Source organism: Schistocerca americana, chromosome 7 (assembly GCF_021461395.2).
Source record: "Schistocerca americana isolate TAMUIC-IGC-003095 chromosome 7, iqSchAmer2.1, whole genome shotgun sequence".
Lineage (NCBI taxonomy): Eukaryota > Metazoa > Arthropoda > Insecta > Orthoptera > Acrididae > Schistocerca > Schistocerca americana.
The window spans coordinates 310,135,183-310,155,466 of record NC_060125.1 but is presented as its reverse complement, the minus strand read 5'-3'; the positions used below and the strand labels follow the sequence as shown (position 1 = coordinate 310,155,466).

Below are 20,284 nucleotides of genomic sequence, written 5' to 3'. Positions count from 1 at the left end.
TCCTAACTAAGATATACAGAGCAAAAGACATAGGTGCTCTAGTTCCTGATCTGTATTCACTAGCCATCAGCAGTAGCAATATATAGGTTATATAGAGAATTTAGTTCAGTCATTTCCTTACATCCTTCAGTGTAGAAGTGGAATGTAACTGTTTACTTTTCTGTGTTGAGTAGCAGTTATTAACTTTTTAAGCTGCTTGCATATCTTACGACCTTTAGCACCACTGCCTTTGAAGTATAGTTTCACATTATCATAAATACCACTGTCACCTGATTCAGTTTAGAATTTGTGACTGCTGAAGGTATTCAGTAGAGCTCTAGTCGCTGACCAGTGAGCAGTAGCCATCAGTCTATTCTGTTTCTTAGTCAGTCTCTTACAGTTTTGATTAGCAGATTTTCACATGATATTCTATAGTTAAGGCATAGTAGGAAATGTATTTGGACTGTGTTTATCAAGTGTGGACACAAGGGGAATTGGTAGCTGTTTTGAAACACGAGAAGCTGAATTGACCACAGTTGGCAAGCTGCCCTGGGCTGCAAGGACATTGGGGCAAAATAAACCCAATGTCAACATTTCTTCTGATGCATATGACCTGACCTGTTCATCCTCACAAAGAGTGAGCAGTGGATAGTGGTAGGGTCACATATCTCTTCATGGAAGCTGAATTTTTGTATCATTCACAAATCATCCCATTATGCCTTAGCAACAATCATGAGGTGCTGGGTAATGTTGACAGCACATCTGAGATACAACAAGATGACTCTTCTATAGGATCACTGGCTGATTTTCTTGCCAAGTCTAGCTGAGAATTGAGGGTGGGTATGTTCTCTTTCACTTTGCAGTAGTGGTGCTGTTTTGATACTTTCCCGCAAATTAAAACTGTGTATCAGATTGGGACTCAGACCTGGGGCCTTACCTTTCATGGACAATGATCCTATCACTTGAGGTATCCAGGCTCAAATCACAATCCATTCTCACAAATTTACCTCTGCCAGTACATACCTCCACTTCAAACATTACAGAGGCACTCCTGTATACCTTGCTGGCCTAGAACTCCGGGAAGAAAGTATATTGAATTTTATGAAGAAACAGATTAGCTCACCTACAGGTTTGTTTCCAGAATGAATCTTTCACCCTACAGAGGAGTGTGCAGCGTTGTGAAACTATCTCACATACTGGGTACCAAATCAGGATTATAATCCGCAATCTCAACCCATGGGCAAAACTCTACCTTCCAAGCTATTGTGACATATGGTGTAAGTGTGCATGTGTTGTGTTGTACAAGTTCAGAAAGATTACAATAACATTAGTTAGTTATTATTAATGTAGCATGAGGTTTTATTTAATCACTGCTTTTCCTGGCTAATGAACGTTATTTTGTTAAAGAAATCTCCACCTGGGAACGTGTAGCAATGTTGTCTTCAAGCAATGTAAATGTCACTAAGTTCATTCACAAAAATAATCATTTATAACCAGCAAACAAGCTAAATATATGATAAGTAATCTGAACTAAACAAGATTAATGATTTTTAGTAATTTCAGTGCCATTATTTAAAAGGCTCTTTGCTAGTTGCAGATCATTTATCAAAATTAATGCTACTGTTATCTCGATGTGGCAACACTTTTCTTTCAATAAAATTAACAGTTTTGTCACACAATACCACACTTACATGATACTAATGTATTTTCCTGTCAAATTATTTCATAAAAGTTGTTACAAAATACATACATCAGCAGATAAGCATTTATGTCATTACAAAGCACTTTACATTCATAGACATTCAATGTATTCAAAGTTTAACTGGAATTTATTACCTTGGAGTGGGTCCTCAGCCACTAGTACACATATGATTGCAATTATAACCAACAACATTTAAGTCTGCATAGAAAATCAATTTAAAACTAAGAAGGCGGCTAACATAAGACAATCACTTATCAATTCTGCTTCAGGCTGTGTTTAAGTCATAATAAATAACATATATTAAATATTTTCCCACCTTCACTATACACGTTAACATTTGAAAATATTTCTCTATGTTAAAAGACACAATATTCACCATTTACCAATAAACTGCACTGTAGATCAATAATGGTAATGGCTGCACTCTTTGGTAGCTGGGCAGAAAACTTAACATTTACATTGGAAAAGAATTACAATGAAATTAAACTCCAAACGAAGAAGATTCATTCAGTAACACAAACCATATTTTCAAATATCGGTTAGCAACATAACAATATCTTAGTACAGTTTTTTTACAGACCTCTGTGTTATGAGACATCAATCAGATCTTATGAGTACAATAGTTTGAACAAGAAGAAGAAGAAGAAGAAGAAGAAGGATTTTTCTAAAATTATATATAACAAAAGATTAAGATTTTCATAATCTTTTTACATGAGTATTGTCTGAGATACAATTTTTTACAAGATATTAAATTATTCCATTGACAATAATTATCTATTATTTTATTAACAATGAAGTCATTTTTATTAGTATTACGAGAATAGGATCAAAGTTCAGTCACATTCCACATAGAGTGCTGTTGTGAATATTATTTTGAATAAAATATAGGCATGGATATTCCACTATCCAGGAATAACTCACCAACCACACTCACAGTTTTATTTCTGCCAATGCCTCTCCTACATAATGGAAGTAGATCATGAGTTGAGCATGCATAGCACAAGCACTACTTCCAAATGGCAAGGTTCCAGATGTGAGTCCCAGTGCATTATGCAAGTAATTAAGTCACTGAGGGAAGTAGTTGACTGTGGAAGAAGGTCGTGTCACTCACTATGTTCTTTGAGAGGTCTTGCCCAAGATGTGAAAGAGATTTCCTGGCAGTTATTGAAAGTTCCGGATGCAGCTAGCTGCAAATCATAGTTCACATCAGTACAAATGGCCCCTTCCACTGTGGCTGCTTTAGATGTCTGAACTGGTGAAGAAAGTTCTCACAATTAGTCTCATTTATTACAGATAAGTAACCTGGCCCAGCTTCGCAAGGGTAACATTAACTATCTAGAACCAGACGACTTGACTTTGAGGTCCACAAATAAAGTTTATAAAGCAGCACTTCATAAGAGAATATCATCACTTTCATATTATAACTGATTCAAAGTATGCAGTGCATGCCAGGAAAGTTCTCTGGAGGCATGAATATGACATGTTTCATATTCAACTGGCGTTTGGAGTTACACCTCATAGCGTTGATGGGAGCACATCACGATCCAAGTAATATGTTTACAACCAATTTAAATATTGTAGGCCAATCATATTATATGAGTGATTTAATATGTATTGGAGGCTGGCTGACACGGCACAAATAAAAAAAAAAATAACAAGAAACACGTATGAGTCACTTGTTTACCCATTTGTAGAATCTTAGAATACATTCTTAGCTCAAACATAATGAGGTATCTTGAACAGAATGGCCAGCATGGCTTCCAAAAACATTGATCATGTGAAACCCAACTCACACTTTTCTTATGAAATATACTGAAAGCTCTGGAACAAGCTAGTCAAGTACGCAGTATTTCTTATTTTCTTAAAAGCATTTTACTCAGTAAAACACCTACACTTACTGTCAAAAGTATGTCAATACAGGGTACCAGGTGGAATATGTAACTGGGTTAAGGACTTTTTGGAAGGGAGAATGCAGCATGGATGGAGAGTCATCATTGGATGTGAAGCAGCTTCAGATGTGCCCACAGGGAAGTGTGATGGGACCCTTGCTGTTCATGTTGTGTATTAATGACCTTGCAGACAATATTAATAGTAACTTCAGACTTTCTGCAGATGATGCAGTTGTCTATAATAAAATACTGTCTGAAAGTAGCTGCGTAAATCATTAGTCAGATATGATTAGATTAGATTAGTGTTACTTACATTCCAATTGATCCGTAGTGAGGAGGTCCTCCAGGATGTAGAACATGTCAGAAAAATAACAATACATGACAAATATTTACAACTAAAACAAATAAGCTAATGTACCATTCCATAGGTCCCAAGTGGAATGATCGTCATTTTTTAATGAACACTATATGAAAGAGTCATTTTACAAATACTAATGCATTAAAAAAGATGCTGTGACTTACCAAACGAGAATGGTAGATAGACACAATAAAAAACACACAAGCACACACACAAATTTCAAGCTTTCACAACCCACAGTTGCTTCATCAGGAAAGAGGGAAGGAGAGGGAAAGACAAAAGGATGTGGGTCTTAAGGGAGAGGGTAAGGAGTCATTAGAATCCCGGGATTATTTTCACTTTAGCCTCATGTTACACTTCCCACCTTCTAATATCATGTCATGCTCACAACATCCCCACAATGACCCCATTAAGTTTTATTTACGTTCCCTCCGCAAACATGCCTTTGCCCTAGCCAGATTACACTCCCATATTTTATTCACTCAGGGTTGTCTGACATTTGGTATTACCCCCAAAGACCTCACACTTAAAGTTCCCATCTCTGGCTGTAACCCTTCTTTCCATCAGTCCCTATACCAGTTCCAAACTGAACGATCCAGCACCCTCACCTGCCTAATCCTTCACCTACACATCAATTCAACCAATGAACACACCCGTCAACTCCTATCCCTAATCAAAGTCCTCAATCTTTCCTCTCCCACATCCACACCGGCTGTTCAGAGCATCCTCCTACAGGCCAACTGCAAATTAGAACAGCATGCTACCCTCCACCTCAAAAAACTATCCAATCACCTGGTTTCCAACCTCCGGAAAGGCAACTCACTCACCCTCCACAACCTTTCCAACAAACCTCAACCTCCTCTCATTGCACACACACCCAGTCTCTCCCATCTACTCAATCTCTCACTTCCAGCTTCACTCCCCCCAAAATCTCAAAATTCTAGTCAACACAATCTGGAACCACAACACCCCAATTCAGTAGTTAACCTTTCCTCCAAACCTCTCTCCCAATCCGAAACCTCTGTCCTATCCAAAGGCCTCACCTTCAGCCCCACTCCGAGATTCAACCAAACAGCCCTCGTCAAAGATTTACTGTCCTACACTCGTAGTCTCTGCTGGAAATATCACTTTGCCACGAAGAAAAATAATCCTAATCCTACTCCTAATGATCCAACTCCCCAAGACACTATCCAAATTGAACCCTGCCTGGAACAGTTCTGTCCTCCATCACAGTGGGACCCATCTCCTCTTCCTCAAAATCACCCTCTCCAAACCTTCCAGGAATTTCTCACTTCCAGCCTTGCCTCTCAATCTTTCTTGAAAAACCTTAATCCTACTCCCACCATCACCACAGCTGAAGCACAGGCTACCCGTGATCTGAAAGCTGACCGATCCATCGTCATTCTTCCGGCTGACAAGAGTTCCACAACCGTGGTACTTGATTGTCGGGAGTATGTGGCTGAGGGACTGCGTCAGCTTTCAGACAACACTACATACAAAGTATGCCAAGGTATTCCCATTCCTGATGTCCAGGCGGAGCTTCAAGGAATCCTCAGAACCTTAGGCTCCCTACAAAACCTTTCACCTGACTCCATCAACTTCCTGACCCCACTGACGCCCCGCACAGCTACCTTCTACCTACTTCCTAAAATTCACAAACCCAAACATCCCGGCCGCCCCATTGTAGCTGGTTACCAAGCCCCCACAGAACGTATCCATGCCTACGTAGATCATCACCTTTCAGACAACACTACATACAAAGTATGCCAAGGTATTCCCATTCCTGATGTCCAGGCGGAGCTTCAAGGAATCCTCAGAACCTTAGGCTCCCTACAAAACCTTTCACCTGACTCCATCAACTTCCTGACCCCACTGACACCCCGCACAGCTACCTTCTACCTACTTCCTAAAATTCACAAACCCAAACATCCCGGCCGCCCCATTGTAGCTGGTTACCAAGCCCCCACAGAACGTATCCATGCCTACGTAGATCATCACCTTCAACCCATTAAATGCAGTCTCTCATCCTTCATCAAAGACACCAATCACTTTCTCAAATGCCTGGAATCCTCACCCAATCTGTTACCTCCAGAAACCATCCTTGTAACCATTGATGCCACTTCCCTATACACAAATATCCTGCACGGCCAGGGCCTCGCTGCGATGGAGCACTTCCTTTCATGCCAATCACCTGCCACCCTACCTAAAACCTCTTTCCTAATTACCTTAGCCAGCTTCATCCTGACTCACAACTTCTTCACTTTTAAAGACCAGACATACCAACAATTAAAGGGAACAGCCATGGGTACCAGGATGGCCCCCTCGTGTGCCAACCTATTTATGGGTCGCTTAGAGGAAGCCTTCTTGGATACCCAGGCCTGCCAACCCAAAGTTTGGTACAGATTTATTGATGACATCTTCATGATCTGGACTCACAGTGAAGAAGAACTCCAGAATTTCCTCTACAACCTCAACTCCTTTGGCTCCATCAGATTCACCTGGTCCTACTCCAAATCCCATGCCACTTTCCTTGATGTTGACCTCCATCTGTCCAATGGTCAGCTTCACACATCCATCCACATCAAACCCACCAACAAGCAACAGTACCTGCATTATGACAGCTGCCACCCATTCCATATCAAACGGTCCCTTCCCTACAGCCTAGGTCTTCATGGCAAATGAATCTACTCCAGTCTCAAATCCCTGAACCATTACACCAACAACCTGAAAACAGCTTTCGCATCCCGCAACTACCCTCCCAACCTCATACAGAAGCAAATAACCAGAGCCACTCCCTCATCCCCTCAAACCCATAACCTCCCACAGAAGAACCCTAAAAGTGGCCCACTTGTGACAGGATACTTTCCGGGACTGGATCAGACTCTGAATGTGGCTCTCCAGCAGGGATACAACTTCCTCAAATCCTGCCCTGAAATGAGATCCATCCTTCAAGAAATCCTCCCCACTCCACCAAGAGTGTCTTTCTGCCATCCGCCTAACCTTCGTAACCTCTTGGTTCATCCCTATGAAATCCTCAAACCACCTTCCCTACCCTCTGGCTCCTACCCTTGTAACCGCCCCCGGTGTAAAACCTGTCCCATGCACCCTCACACCACCACCTACTCCAGTCCTGTAACCCGGAAGGTGTACACGATCAAAGGCAGAGCCACGTGTGAAAGCACCCACGTGATTTACCAACTGCACTGCCTACACTGTGAAGCTTTCTATGTGGGAATGACCAGCAACAAACTGTCCATTCGCATGAACGGACACAGGCAGACAGTGTTTGTTGGCAATGAGGATCACCCTGTGGCTAAACATCCCTTGGTGCACGGCCAGCACATCTTGGCACAGTGTTACACCGTCCGGGTTATCTGGATACTTCCCACTAACACCAACCTATCAGAACTCCGGAGATGGGAACTTGCCCTTCAATATATCCTCTCTTCCCGTTACCCACCAGGCCTCAACCTCCACTAATTTCAAGTTGCCGCCCCTCGTACATCACTTGTCACTCAACAACATCTTTGCCTCTGTACTTCCGCCTCTACTGACATCTCTGCCAAAACTCTTTGCCTTTACATATGTCTGCTTGTGTCTGTATATGTGCGGATGGATATGTGTGTGTGTGCGAGTGTATAACTGTCCCATTTTCCCCCTAAGGTAAGTCTTTCCGCTCCCGGGATTGGAATGACTCCTTACCCTCTCCCATAAAACCCACATCCTTTCGTCTTTCCCTCTCCTTCCCTCTTTCCTGATGAAGCAACCGTGGGTTGCGAAAGCTTGATATTTGTGTCTGTGTTTGTGTGTCTTTTATTGTGTCTATCTACCAGCACTTTCCCGTTTGGTAAGTCACAGCATATTTTTTTAATCTCAATGGAATAGAAGGAGTTGGCCACCAATAAATCCTTTAGGCTTCTCTTAAACTGAATTTCATTGGTTGTTAAGCTTTTTATGGCTGCTGGCAAACTATTGAAAATGTGTGTTCCTGAATAATGCACACCTTTATGTACAAGACTAAGTGATTTTAAATCCTTGTGAAGATTATTCTTATTTCTAGTATTGATTTCAAAGTGGTGCAAAAATTGTTAATTTGTTTTAAATGTTGAGAAAAATAAAATTACACACTTCACAAAAGATGAAAACATAGTATCCTATGACTGTAATATCAATGAGTCACTGTTGGAAGTAGCCAACACATACAAATAACTGTGTGGAACACTTTGCTCAGTCATGGATAAAGCAGGTGGTAGTCTTCAGTTTATTGGTACAATACTGGGGAGGTTCAGTCACTCTACAAAGGAGATTGCTTACAAATCACTCATGTGACCATTTCTAAAATATTGCTCAAATGTGTGGGATCCTTACCAGATAGGACTAACAGGGGACATTGAATAAATACAGAGGAGGACACCACAAATGGTCATACATTTGCCTGATCCATAGGAGAGTGTCACTGAGATACTGAAGGAATTTATCTGGCGACTCTTGAATGTAGACATAAACTATCCCAAGAAAGTCTGTTAACAAAGTTTAAAGAACCGGCTTTGACCGATGACTCTAGGAAAATACTACAACCTCATACATATCACTCACAAAAGGATCATGAGGATAAGATTAGAATAATTACAGCATCCACAGAGTCATTCAAACAATCATCCTTCTCACGATCAATATGCGAATAGAACAGGAAGAAAACATAATAACTGGTACAATGGGACATACCATCTGCCATGCACTTCACCGTGGTATGCAGAGTATAGATGTAGATGAAGACTATCAATTGTTGAGGCTCATAGCCACAACTCTTTATCGTGGACTCTTTATGGCAAACTTTTTTGCCATGCCGTGCAAAGAACTGTGTCCACTTGTAGGTTTGATTCAAGGAAAGCAGAAAGGTGAAAGTTGAGTCATCTGCTGCATTACTGAATAACATACTGATTGTAAATGAAGAAAAGTTGCTGAAATACTTTTCAAGACGGCTTACTTTAAGCATAGAAAAATAAAATATCACGTCTTTTGTATTTGCATGTTTTTTCACTGGCAACTGTTCTCAAATGATTAGAAGGAAGCCACTGGTTAAAAATATCCAATTATCTGAAACTGTAAGCATCACATCATAGCCCAATGACAAATTGGTTATTTTTCCATTGTCGTCATGTCTATTATGACACTTCAGATTTGAGTAACTCATTGTCCATTGTTCAAAGAATTTGCAGTGAATTAAGACTGCAAATTACAATTGGTAATCTGAGGGAAGCATAAATTGGCAACCATCTATACAACTATTTTGAAATTTTTTGTATCCATCCACAATAGAATTCTGAATTCCATTCATGCCCACGTCCTTATGACCTTTAAAAGCCCCATAACTCTTTCTTACCAACGGAGATTCATTTAATAGTCCTCTGAATAATTTGAAATTATCCAACCAACTAATATCTTTCATCCCACCCTGAACAGAATCGTATACTAGGAACAGTAAGGTGACTCAAACCAGAAGTGAATAACAGGAAAATCTTAAACTCATACTGGAATATATAGGGAAGTGTCCATTGCATATTGTTGGCCCTGAACAGTGTTACTGTACTCTGAGAAGTAGTCAAATTAATTTTAATATACAACATAGTTGCTGTCACTGAGTTAAGAGACATTTGTTCCATTATTTTGTAGTAAAACCTTTTCTGATTTTCAATCATCTGACATAAGATAAATCATTTATATTATTTGTATTACATCACATACACTTAGAGTAATACTTTTTTACAGTTCCAGTGTTAAAACAGTGCTTTAGGTGTTCAAATGTTGTCCCTTGTTGTTTTTCTTTCTGTCTGCAGTTTCATCTTTTTGAGCCAATAATGCTAACATGGTGTCTGGTTGGGAAAAGTGGCCACATTGCTTGTCAGGAAAAGTGTTCACTCTAATAAAAGTTAGTTACTTGCATACATCATGCATAATACAAGGGCTATCCACAAAGTACATTACGTTTTCGTTTGTGTCCATTAGGGGCAGGGCTAGCGCGGCCATCTTGGTGTCATGGCATTCCGCCGCTCAGTCAGCATCCTGCCGTGCTAGTGAGAGGTTCGTGCTGTACTCCGTTGAGTTACTGTGACAGTTTGAAATGTCAGCGTTAATTGAAAATGCCGCGAAGTGTGAAGTGCGTGCTGTAATAAGGTTTCTGACTGCAAAAAACTGTACACTGTACACTTTGTGAAGTGTATGGGGACAACATAATCACTGAAGGTAGAGTGCGTCAATGGGTCATAAAATTTAAAAATGGACAAACTAACGTTCACGACGAAGAGCGAAGTGGAAGACCCAGCATAATGACTGCCGAACTTGTCGAAAAAGTCGATGCCGTGGTCCGTGAAAACCGTAATTTCACAATAATGGAACACTCTATGAGTTTTCCACAAATTTCATGAAGTTTGTTGCACAAAATCGTTACCGAAAAGCTTGGTTACCACAAGTTTTGTGCAAGATGGATACCAAAAATCTTAACAGAGATTCACAAAAATCAGCGAATGGCTGCATTGTTAATGTTTTTGGACGCTTACGAGAAAGATGGCAACTCATTACTTGATCACATCATTACTGGTGACAAAACATGGGTTAAGCATGTGAACTGCGAGATAAAATTGCAGTCAATGCAGTGGGGGCACACAAATTCCCCCCAAAACCCAAGAAATGCATGCAGACAATGTCGGCAAGGAAGGTGATGGCGACTGTCTTTTGGGACAGAAAAGGTGTGATTTTTGTGGATTTCCTGGAAAGAGGCACTACAATAAACTCTCAAAGGTATTGCCAAACTCTGCACAACCTCAGAAGAGCAATACAAAACAAGTGCAGGGGAAAGTTGGGCTCAAAGATCTTGCTGATTCACGGCAACGCCTGGGCCCACTCGGCAAATGCCACTCGTGAAGTTCTCGAATCGTTTAAGTGGGAGTTGTTTCCTCATCCGCCGTACAGTCCTGACCTGGCACCGAGCCACTTTCACTTATTCCCAGCAATGAAGGAGTGGTTGGCTATGCAGCGTTTTGATGACGACGCACAGCTTCAAGAAGAGGTAACCACGTGGTTGAAGGCACAGGCAGCCGAATTTTACGACGAAGGAATTTCCAAGCTCATCCATCGCTAAGATAAATGCCTTAATTTAAATGGCAACTACGTAGAAAAGTAGTATTTAAGTGTGGCTTTCATCTGTATATATTTTAAAAAATTTCCAATACTTTATTTATTTTTAATTCCAAAACGTAATGTACTTTGTGGATAGCCCTCGTACTACACCTCAAACTGACTTCTAAACCCATTTATAGACAAAGCTATCCCTTTGAGATGACTTTGAATTAGTTAAATTATATTATTTAAAACCATTTTGTTCTTTTATATTTGGCCTAATACAAAAACCTGATTCAAAATGGTCTGCTGCAGTCACTTGGTATTGTTTCAGATGCTAGATTATCACAATGACTACAAGATATATAAAAAAATTAGCAAGCCTGGACCAAGGGGTGGGGGAGGGGGGAGGGGCCGCAAACCAGGGTATTTGCCCCGGGTGGCAATTTTAGGGGAGCGCCAAATACATATTCTTGAAGAAAACAAACTTGGGTCACCAAGTGCCAAGCATCCAGTGTATGTTGGCCTATTAATTATTCACATGATTTTGAAACACATCCCAGTTGGTTTTTGAACACATTCTAAGTTGACTTCTGAATGAATCGTAAGTTTATTTTTGAATGCATGCATAGTATATGTGATGTCTCTGCCAGGGGAATGCCCATGTCATCTAGAAATAAAAACTTTCATGCAGACAAAAGGGGCCGGGCTATATGAGCTGAGCTGAATAAACCTAAATGACTAAATGCCAGTCGCCATTTGTTTATGTAGTTGACTGGGTGTGCGAATGATCAGTGTTGTTATAATTTTTAGCAAAATCCACAGATTCAGATTACCACACTGGAAATAAATGACTACAGGAATAACAGTTAAGAAAGATTACATATTATCTTCTTGATGTATCCCAGAAAATGAAATTTTCACAGAAAATTTTTGCCCGATTGCTACACCACCAGTTGTACACTCCGCTGTTAGCAACCACTTTAAGTTCTATCCTTGAAATAGGGTGGAAAACCCATTGTGCGAACATGTAATAACACCTAACCAGAGAATAAATGTGGATAACTGTCCCTGTGACTCTGGCAGGATTAGTGAAGTTAACCGGGCATGAGTTTTGACAATGGCAGGAATATTTAAAGAATTAGTGATGACAAGATTGTTTGTTAGAACTAAGAAGGAGAAGAAATGGTGACATCACACAAATCATACAAAAGAATATGACAGTTAAAGATATATATAAAAATTTCATGCTACTACTTTTTGATCTCATGCTTGAGAAGCTGGAGCATATGAATGACTTGTGAAACTATTTCCTAACATCAAACATTTTGCTTGTAGTAGGCCTAAAAGATATTTGATATTAGTATTCCATGAATTATGTTCTGTCGTGTTGTTTATGTGAATGAAGTACATAAAAATGACCATTTGTGGCAAAACACTTTTGCTTATTTGGCATATGTTACAATTGCTGCAATATTAGAGAGGCCTATTTCATTTTACTTAGCAGACAGTGACAAAATAGACGTAATCAAATCGAGAAACCACGCCAGTTCAAAAATTGCTCTGAGCACTATGGGACTTAACATCTGAGGTCATCAGTCCCCTAGAACTTAGAACTATTTAAACCTAACTAACCTAAGGACATCACACACATCCATACCCAAGGCACGATTCCAACCTGCGACCGTAGCAATCACGCGGTTCCAGACTGTAGCGCCTAGAACCGCTCGGCCACTCCGGCCGGCAAACCATGCCAGTCTTGGGTACTGTTTGTATTAACAGCTTTCCAGTAACAGACAATGATATATTGATTTTTTAAGTAGTAAAATGTTTGACACACTTTGATTAGGTATAGATTCTTTTGCAGAAAGGAAAGCACACTCTGTAAACCTGTGGCAAGATTAGAGACAAAAAAATGCTGGGACCTTTGCCTCTGTACTTCCACCTCGACTGACATCTCTGCCCAAACTCTTTGCCTTTACACGTCTGCTTATGTTTGTATATGTGGGGGTGGATAAGTATATACCTGTTCCTTTTTCCCCCTAAGGTAAGTCTTTCCCCTCCCAGGATTGGAATGATTCCTTACCCTCTCCCTTAAAACCCACATCCTTTCATCTTTCCCTCTCCTTCCCTCTTTCCTGATGAAGCAACCGTGGGATGCAAAAGCTTGAATTTTGTGTGTGTGTTTGTGTCTCTATCAACATACCAATGCTTTCGTTTGGTAAGTTACATCATCTTTGTTTTTAGATATATTTTTCCCACATGGAATGTTTCCCTCTATTATATTCATACTATTTTATTTTTCGCTTTAAGACCTCTATTGTGATACCATATAATATGTATGTCCAAAATACATAATGGGCAGGCTTCTATCAACAATCATGGTTTAGTGAAAATTCAATTTCCCTTGAGTGGCCACTTTATCCCACCTTTCACTACTCCGCAACAACATGTTAGACACCAACAGTGACAGCATTTTTATTGCTATAAAGAACTCAATAGAATCTAGTGGGGTTACTACAGGTTCCGACTGCCCAGGGACAGGGAGGGTTACATATGAGATTGTTCTCAACAAATTTCTTAAAATTATTTCAAGTAGTTAACCAGAGAACTATTACAAGAGGGTAAATTAACAGACCCAAAGTTTTTTAATCAATTAACATAGCAGAGTCAATCAGTGACCATAAGGCTGTGCTATTGTCAATGACAACACCAGAAGTCTTAAAAGGAATATTAAGAAAGGTAAACAAATATTTTTGTTTGGGAAGAGAGAGACAGGAAGCAAGCTGCAAAGTCTCTGAGTAGTCCATGTCAAACATTCAGCTCTTGGTATGAAGCCACGAGTAAAATTTAAAAGCATTGTGCAATATGCATCAGACAAATATGTGCCAAGCACTGTTGTCAGGAATGGAAAACCCACCATGTTTCAACAACTGTGTTAGAATGTTGCCATGAAAATAAAGACATTTTCATCACAGATCTAAGCAAAGTGTAAGACTTGCTGATTTGACAAACAGATGCTGAACACAACCAAAATGGGCACAACCAACAGCAATGTGAGAAGAATTCAGTTAATCTAAAATTAAAACTTTGCCAAACAATCTGACCAAAATTGCTAAGTAGGGTTGGTTTTACATAAAGTAAGAAAGTGATCTGGAGTCATCTATTCTAGTTGTCATCAAACTTTTCTGCTCAAGGGGCAATACTGATGTTTCGGGTTGGCACCTTGGATTGTGTATGTATCAATCTTATTATTAACTGATAACCTACTAAGTTAGTATGTTATGAGCTGCAACAGACTAGCTGTAGTAAGGGTATTATATGTTGGCTCCAGCCCCCCCCCCCCCCCCCCCCAAGTACTGATCATGAAGTCACCACCATTCGGAATGCTTTGTGTCAACTGTGCTCTGTTTCAGATTGCTACCACCCTCAGTGATGCAGTAGTTGTGACACTATGACACTACAATGCCTGACAAAGTGCTGTAAAGTTGTCTGTGTGGGTGGATGATTAATTTATTAATAACAGTCATTGCACTTATAATTAAATGCAATATGAGACATGAACCAAATGTTTTGAATGTCCTTTTTCTTCTACCCACTGCACTGTATTACAACAGCCTTAATTTAATTATGTATTCCTTGTTACAAATATGTACCATGTTTGAAGATGATCATTCATTTGTGAATCCGTTACTTCTGCTTCAAATGTATACCATAGCTGCTGATTGGTGCAAATCACACACACCCATGAGTTGTCAGTACTGGAAGACAAACAATCAAACATTCCCCACTCACATCTTTTAATCCACAAGGACCATACTACTTAGCCCTATGCCCCTGAGGTAAATGGCCAGATATACTTGCTTCATGGACAAATTCACCAATATCAATTAAAATTAAGCATATCTTAAAATATTATCGTCTCCTAAGAGGCTCTTAACTTTAGCTGACTTTTAGGATTTGGCTGTAGTTGCTAGATACATATGACTATAAAACATGCCCAAGGACCATGGGCCACAGTTTTACAGCTACTGATCTATTCAGCTGCTCTGTGACCATATTGGTGCAAAGGGAGAATGTGACAGACAAAAGGCCACAATATTAAATTTGGTTTTCCAGAATTATGGATGATTTATAAAACAGTTCATCCTTTCAATCATTGCACAAATGTTGAAATGGTGGATGTTGCGATGAGTGCTTGTATGATAAATATTAACTAAAATTGCCCAAGAGAGAAAAATACATCAATTTACAGTAGAGCATCAGCTCATTCCCAGTTACTGGATTCATAATGGGTACCAATGAATTAGAAAGAAATGCACGATTCCCACTTTCAAGAAGGGTCATCAGGCAAATGCACATAATTATAAGCTTATGCTGACAATGGCAAGTTGTTGTAGAACTGTGGAACACATTTGCATACAGTTCCACAATGCCTTCACATCGAGGTTCCAGAAAAACATATGGCCTTGTTTGAATTCAGCCAGCTAAGTATATTTATCTGTCAAAAATGACGATACATTGAGGATACAAAATTGAAACAAATAATTATGTATGTCTTGGTGTTACACCCCCCCCCCCCCCCCCCACACACACACAATACAACTGCTTTAGAAAGCTCTATAAATTGTCAGTGAAGTCGTGGTTTAAGTTACATTTTTGTGCAAAATGTACCAACATAACATAACAAAAGCCAACTTTGTTGCCATTAGCATGACCTCTGTGTAGTGCTGATCATAGTGAGAAATTTTTTTCCTTCCTTTGTCATGTCTATTGCTGATGGTGGTTTTATCATGTCACTGACTGTCATTACACTCACTAAATTCAATTAAGTTAGTGAAATAAGCTCCTTACTAATAAGTTCTTGTATGCAATTTTTCAGCTATCCTGCATCACTGTCACTGATTGCCTCACAAAAAGTGGATCTCAAGAGTTTAATTACACATAACTTCCATTTAAAGGACACAGAGAAGGCAATCCAGACTGCTATATCAAAAGAAGGGAATCCTATTAAAATAATGCTTCACTGCAATTAATCTATACACCCTTCAAAAGTTGCCTCCTCACAAGTATATAACCACGTGTGTTATTGTACCATTGTACTATATCTTGTTATTTTACATTCAAAACTTGGGAAAATTATTGTATGATAAGTAAAGATGAACTATGTTATTTTTCTTCACTAGAAGTGTAACACATTTATTGCATTGACAGAATAAATTGTTGAATAATCATCAATTCTATTATGTAAATGAAATTACCTTTTGTGAGTAATGCTTTTTGCTGGTTTACACCCATAATATGAAGTTGACAGTATTATGAAAAGGATAGTTGCTACTCATCATGTAGAGGAGATGCTGAGTCGCAGATAGGCAGAACAAAAAGACTGTCAAACAAAGTTTCCTTACTTCTAGCCAGAACTCAGTCCCAAATACTGTTGCCACATTGTTGCTTGGCTCATGGAATCCCCCTGAAGAGCATTAACATCAAATTAAGTATTTCCAGCTGCAACCCCTCCTTCCACAATTACATCCATCTCTTCAGTTTTGATGAGTCCTTAAACCTCACCAACATAGTCCTGCAAAACCATGTCAATTAGGCATAGAACCTCCTTGCAGTACCTTCTCTCCATTTGTAAAGTCTCCTCCTGCAATGCAATCCCAAATTTCTGGATCCCATTCCACACACTGAAATTCTTGCCCTCCAGGAACTAGAACAGCATGCATAGTGCCACCTCAAAAGACTCTCCACCCTATTCAATTCTTACTCCTGCCTTGGACTACCACTATCCACCACCTCTACAGCAATGCCCATACAACCTCCACATCCCCTCACTGTTGACAGACCCTGCCTTGCTGACCTACAACATTTACTCCACCCTCAAAAACTCCCGACCATCACCACAGAGAATCCAGAACCTAAACAGACCCAAAACACAGTCATGAACCTTTCTACCAAAAGCTTTAGCCCCACAAAAATATCAGTCCTTTCCAAAGGCCTCACCTTTCACTCTGCTTCCAAATTCAGTAAGGCAGGACTTGCTAAAGACTTTCTCTCCTTCTCCCGGTCCCTACATTGGAAACACTTTTTCACCACCAACCCCACCAATCAGATCCAACAAAAGATCAATGTTAAACCCTGCCTGACTCTGTTCACTCCTCCATCCAACCACGATCCACCACCACTGATACCAAATTACCCTCTGTTAACTTTCCAGAAATTCTTAACCTAAAATCTTGTGTCACTACCATTCCTCAAAACCCTCACGAAGAAAATTACCCTTACATCCACAGAAATAAGTGCAATCCACCACCTTATAACCGATCCCAACCTCATAATGCCACCTGCTGACAAAGGCTCCACCACTGTTGTTTGTGAACAGCAAAGATTACCTGGCAGAAGGACTCTGCCAGCTACCAAATTCATCTACCTACAAACCCTGCCACAGTGACTCCATTCCAAAAATCCAGCAGGATCTCCAGTCTCTCCTCAGATTCTTAGGCCCAGCCCAGAACCTCTCCCTACAGTCCATCTCTTTCCTCAGCCCTACCACCCCCCATACTCCTGCCTTCCATTCGCTTCCTGAAGTCCAGAGTATCCCATTGTAGCCAGTTACTGGCCCCCACTAAAAGTATCTCTCCTCTCACAGACCAACACCTTCAGCCTATTACCCGCAACTCTACCCTCCTATTGAAGAGATACCACCCATTTCTTCCACTGACAGTCCACAGTTCCTGTTCCTTTATAACATGGGCCCTGCTCATCATATTAACACCACCTTCCTTTACACTAACATCCCTAATCCCCATAGCCTTGCCACTACTGGACACTATCTTTCCCAGCACCTGATGGATTCCAACTTACAACCTCCTTCCCAGTCACCATGACCAACTATATTCTCACCCATAATTATTTCTCATTTGAAGACATCACCTACAAACAAATCTGGGGTATGGCTATGGGCACCCACATGACACCATCCTATGCCAACCTGTTACTTGGCCATCTAGAGAAATCCTTTATAACCATCCAGAATCCCCAAACCCTCATCAGATTCAGACTCGTTGAGAACATTTTCATGACCCTCCAGCTCAAGGGTGAGGACACCCTATCAACATTCCTGCAGAACCTCAACACCTTCTCCCCAATTCACTTCATCTGGTCCTCCTCAACCCGCAAAGCCACATTCCTTGCTGTTGACATCCACCTCAAAGATGGCTTGATCAGCACTCCTGTCCATATCAAACCTACTAACCACCAGCAATACCTCCACTTCCAACAGCTGTGACCCATTTCATTCCAAGAAGTCCCTTCCATACGGCCTAGCCACCCATGGCCATCGCATTTGTAGTGATGAACAGTCCCTCTCGAAATATGCTGAGGGTCTCACTGAGGCCTTTGCAAACTGTAATTATCCTCCCAAACTAGTACAAAAACAAAATTTCACTTGCCTTATCACTCCAGTCTCCCACTACCTCCCAAAGTCCCACTGTCCAGCCACAGAAGAGCATTCTCCTTGTACCTGGTACCACCCAGGACTGAAGCAAGTGAATCATATTCTCTGCCAGGGTTTTGACTACCTCTTGTCATGCTCTGAAATAAGGAATGTCCTACCCACTATCCTTCCCACCCTTCCCACAATGGTATTCTGCCACCCACCACACCTCCCTTGTCCATCTCTGTACAACCCCTTCTCCCAACCCCTTGCCTCATGGCCCATATCCCTGTAATATACCTAGATGCAAGTCCTGTCTCACACATCTTCCCATCACCAACTACTCCAGTTCAGTCACAAGCATTGCCTATCCCATCAAAGGCAGGGCTACTTGTAAAACCAGTCATGTGATCTACAAGTTAAGCTGGGCATGACAACCAAGCAGCTTTCTGATCATTTTAATGGCCAACAACAAACTGTGACCAAGAAACAGCTGGACCACTCAGTCACTGAGCGCGCTGCCCAACACGACATTTTTCATTTCAATGACTGGTTCACAGCCTGTGCCATCAGAATCCTTCCCACCAAAACCAGCTTTTCTGAACTGTGCATGGGGAAACTCTCCCTACAATATATCCTATGTTCCTGTAACCTGACTGGCCTTAACTTCATTAGGCATTGTCAACCCACCTCTCCCCTTCCCTGTTCCCAATCCAGCACTAAACAGTCTTCTATTCCACCAATGCATCCACAGTCTTTTTACTTCTCTCCTTTTCCTCTGCTCCCATCCCATCCTCTCCATCCTTCATCTAACCTCCCGAGAGCACCTAGCTGCCCTATCATCTCCCCATCTTGTAGCCATATGCTGCCACAAGCAGCACTTTACCCTCCCCATTCCCACCAGAGCTTCCTCCTTACCCTCATCACCTAGTCTGCTTCTCCCCCCCCATCTGCTTTTAGTCTGGCCTTGGCAGCCAGAGGTTGTGGTCACGTGTGAGTAATTTGCATTTTGTGTGTGTGTGTGTGTGTGTGTTTGTTTGTTTGTTGTCTTATTCTGATGAAGGCCCATTTACCCGAAAGCTTTGTTTGACAGCCTTTTTGTTGCGGCCATCTGCGACTCAGCAACTGCACTATATGGTGAGTAGCAAATATCCATTTCATACTACTGTCATTATTCCATCCTGGATTTCCATAATATGGAGTTGGTATTTTATTCTGAACAAACTGTATGAAACAGATGCTCTTACTTATATAACTTGTGGAAACAGAGCATTCAGGGATAAAGTTTACACAACCTTTATTTTCTGGAAAAAAAAAGAATCTTTTTTAGCCTCTGATTCTCATAAATGTTCTTCAGGAGATGGAATAAAGACAGACAGAGACGTACTGTTATGGCAGTAAATACAAAAACCATAGACCCAAGAAACATTGTCACAAGAGGCACAAAGGCAGATACAATTCGTTGCACACAACTGTGTTGTTCTGTAATGAATAGGCACCACTAAGTTTAGAATCACTGTAGCTTTTGAAAGAAGCTGAGCACCTTGAAGCAATTATTAGTTCAATTGCTTATCTTTAAGGAGACCTTCCCCCCCATGAACCATGGACCTTGCCGTTGGTGGAGAGGCTTGCGTGCCTCAGCGATACAGATAGCAGTACCGTAGGTGCAACCACAACGGAGGGGTATCTGTTGAGAGGCCAGACAAACGTGTGGTTCCTGAAGAGGGGCAGCAGCCTTTTCGGTAGTTGCAAGGGCAACAGTCTGGATGATTGACTGATCTGGCCTTGTAACAATAACCAAAACG

At 40.8% G+C, this 20,284-nt stretch overlaps 1 protein-coding gene across 1 annotated transcript in view; it reads left to right on the top strand.

Moving 5' to 3' along the window:
* The window catches only part of LOC124622434 (sorbitol dehydrogenase-like), a 122,882-nt gene extending 106,668 nt beyond the window's left edge, over positions 1 to 16,214 (top strand). The window contains exon 8 of the mRNA XM_047148130.1: positions 15,927 to 16,214. Within this exon, the coding sequence (XP_047004086.1) occupies positions 15,927 to 16,080 (154 nt within the window). The 3' untranslated portion in view covers positions 16,081 to 16,214. The remainder of the gene's footprint in view (positions 1 to 15,926) is intronic.
* Positions 16,215 to 20,284: the final 4,070 nt, after the last annotated feature.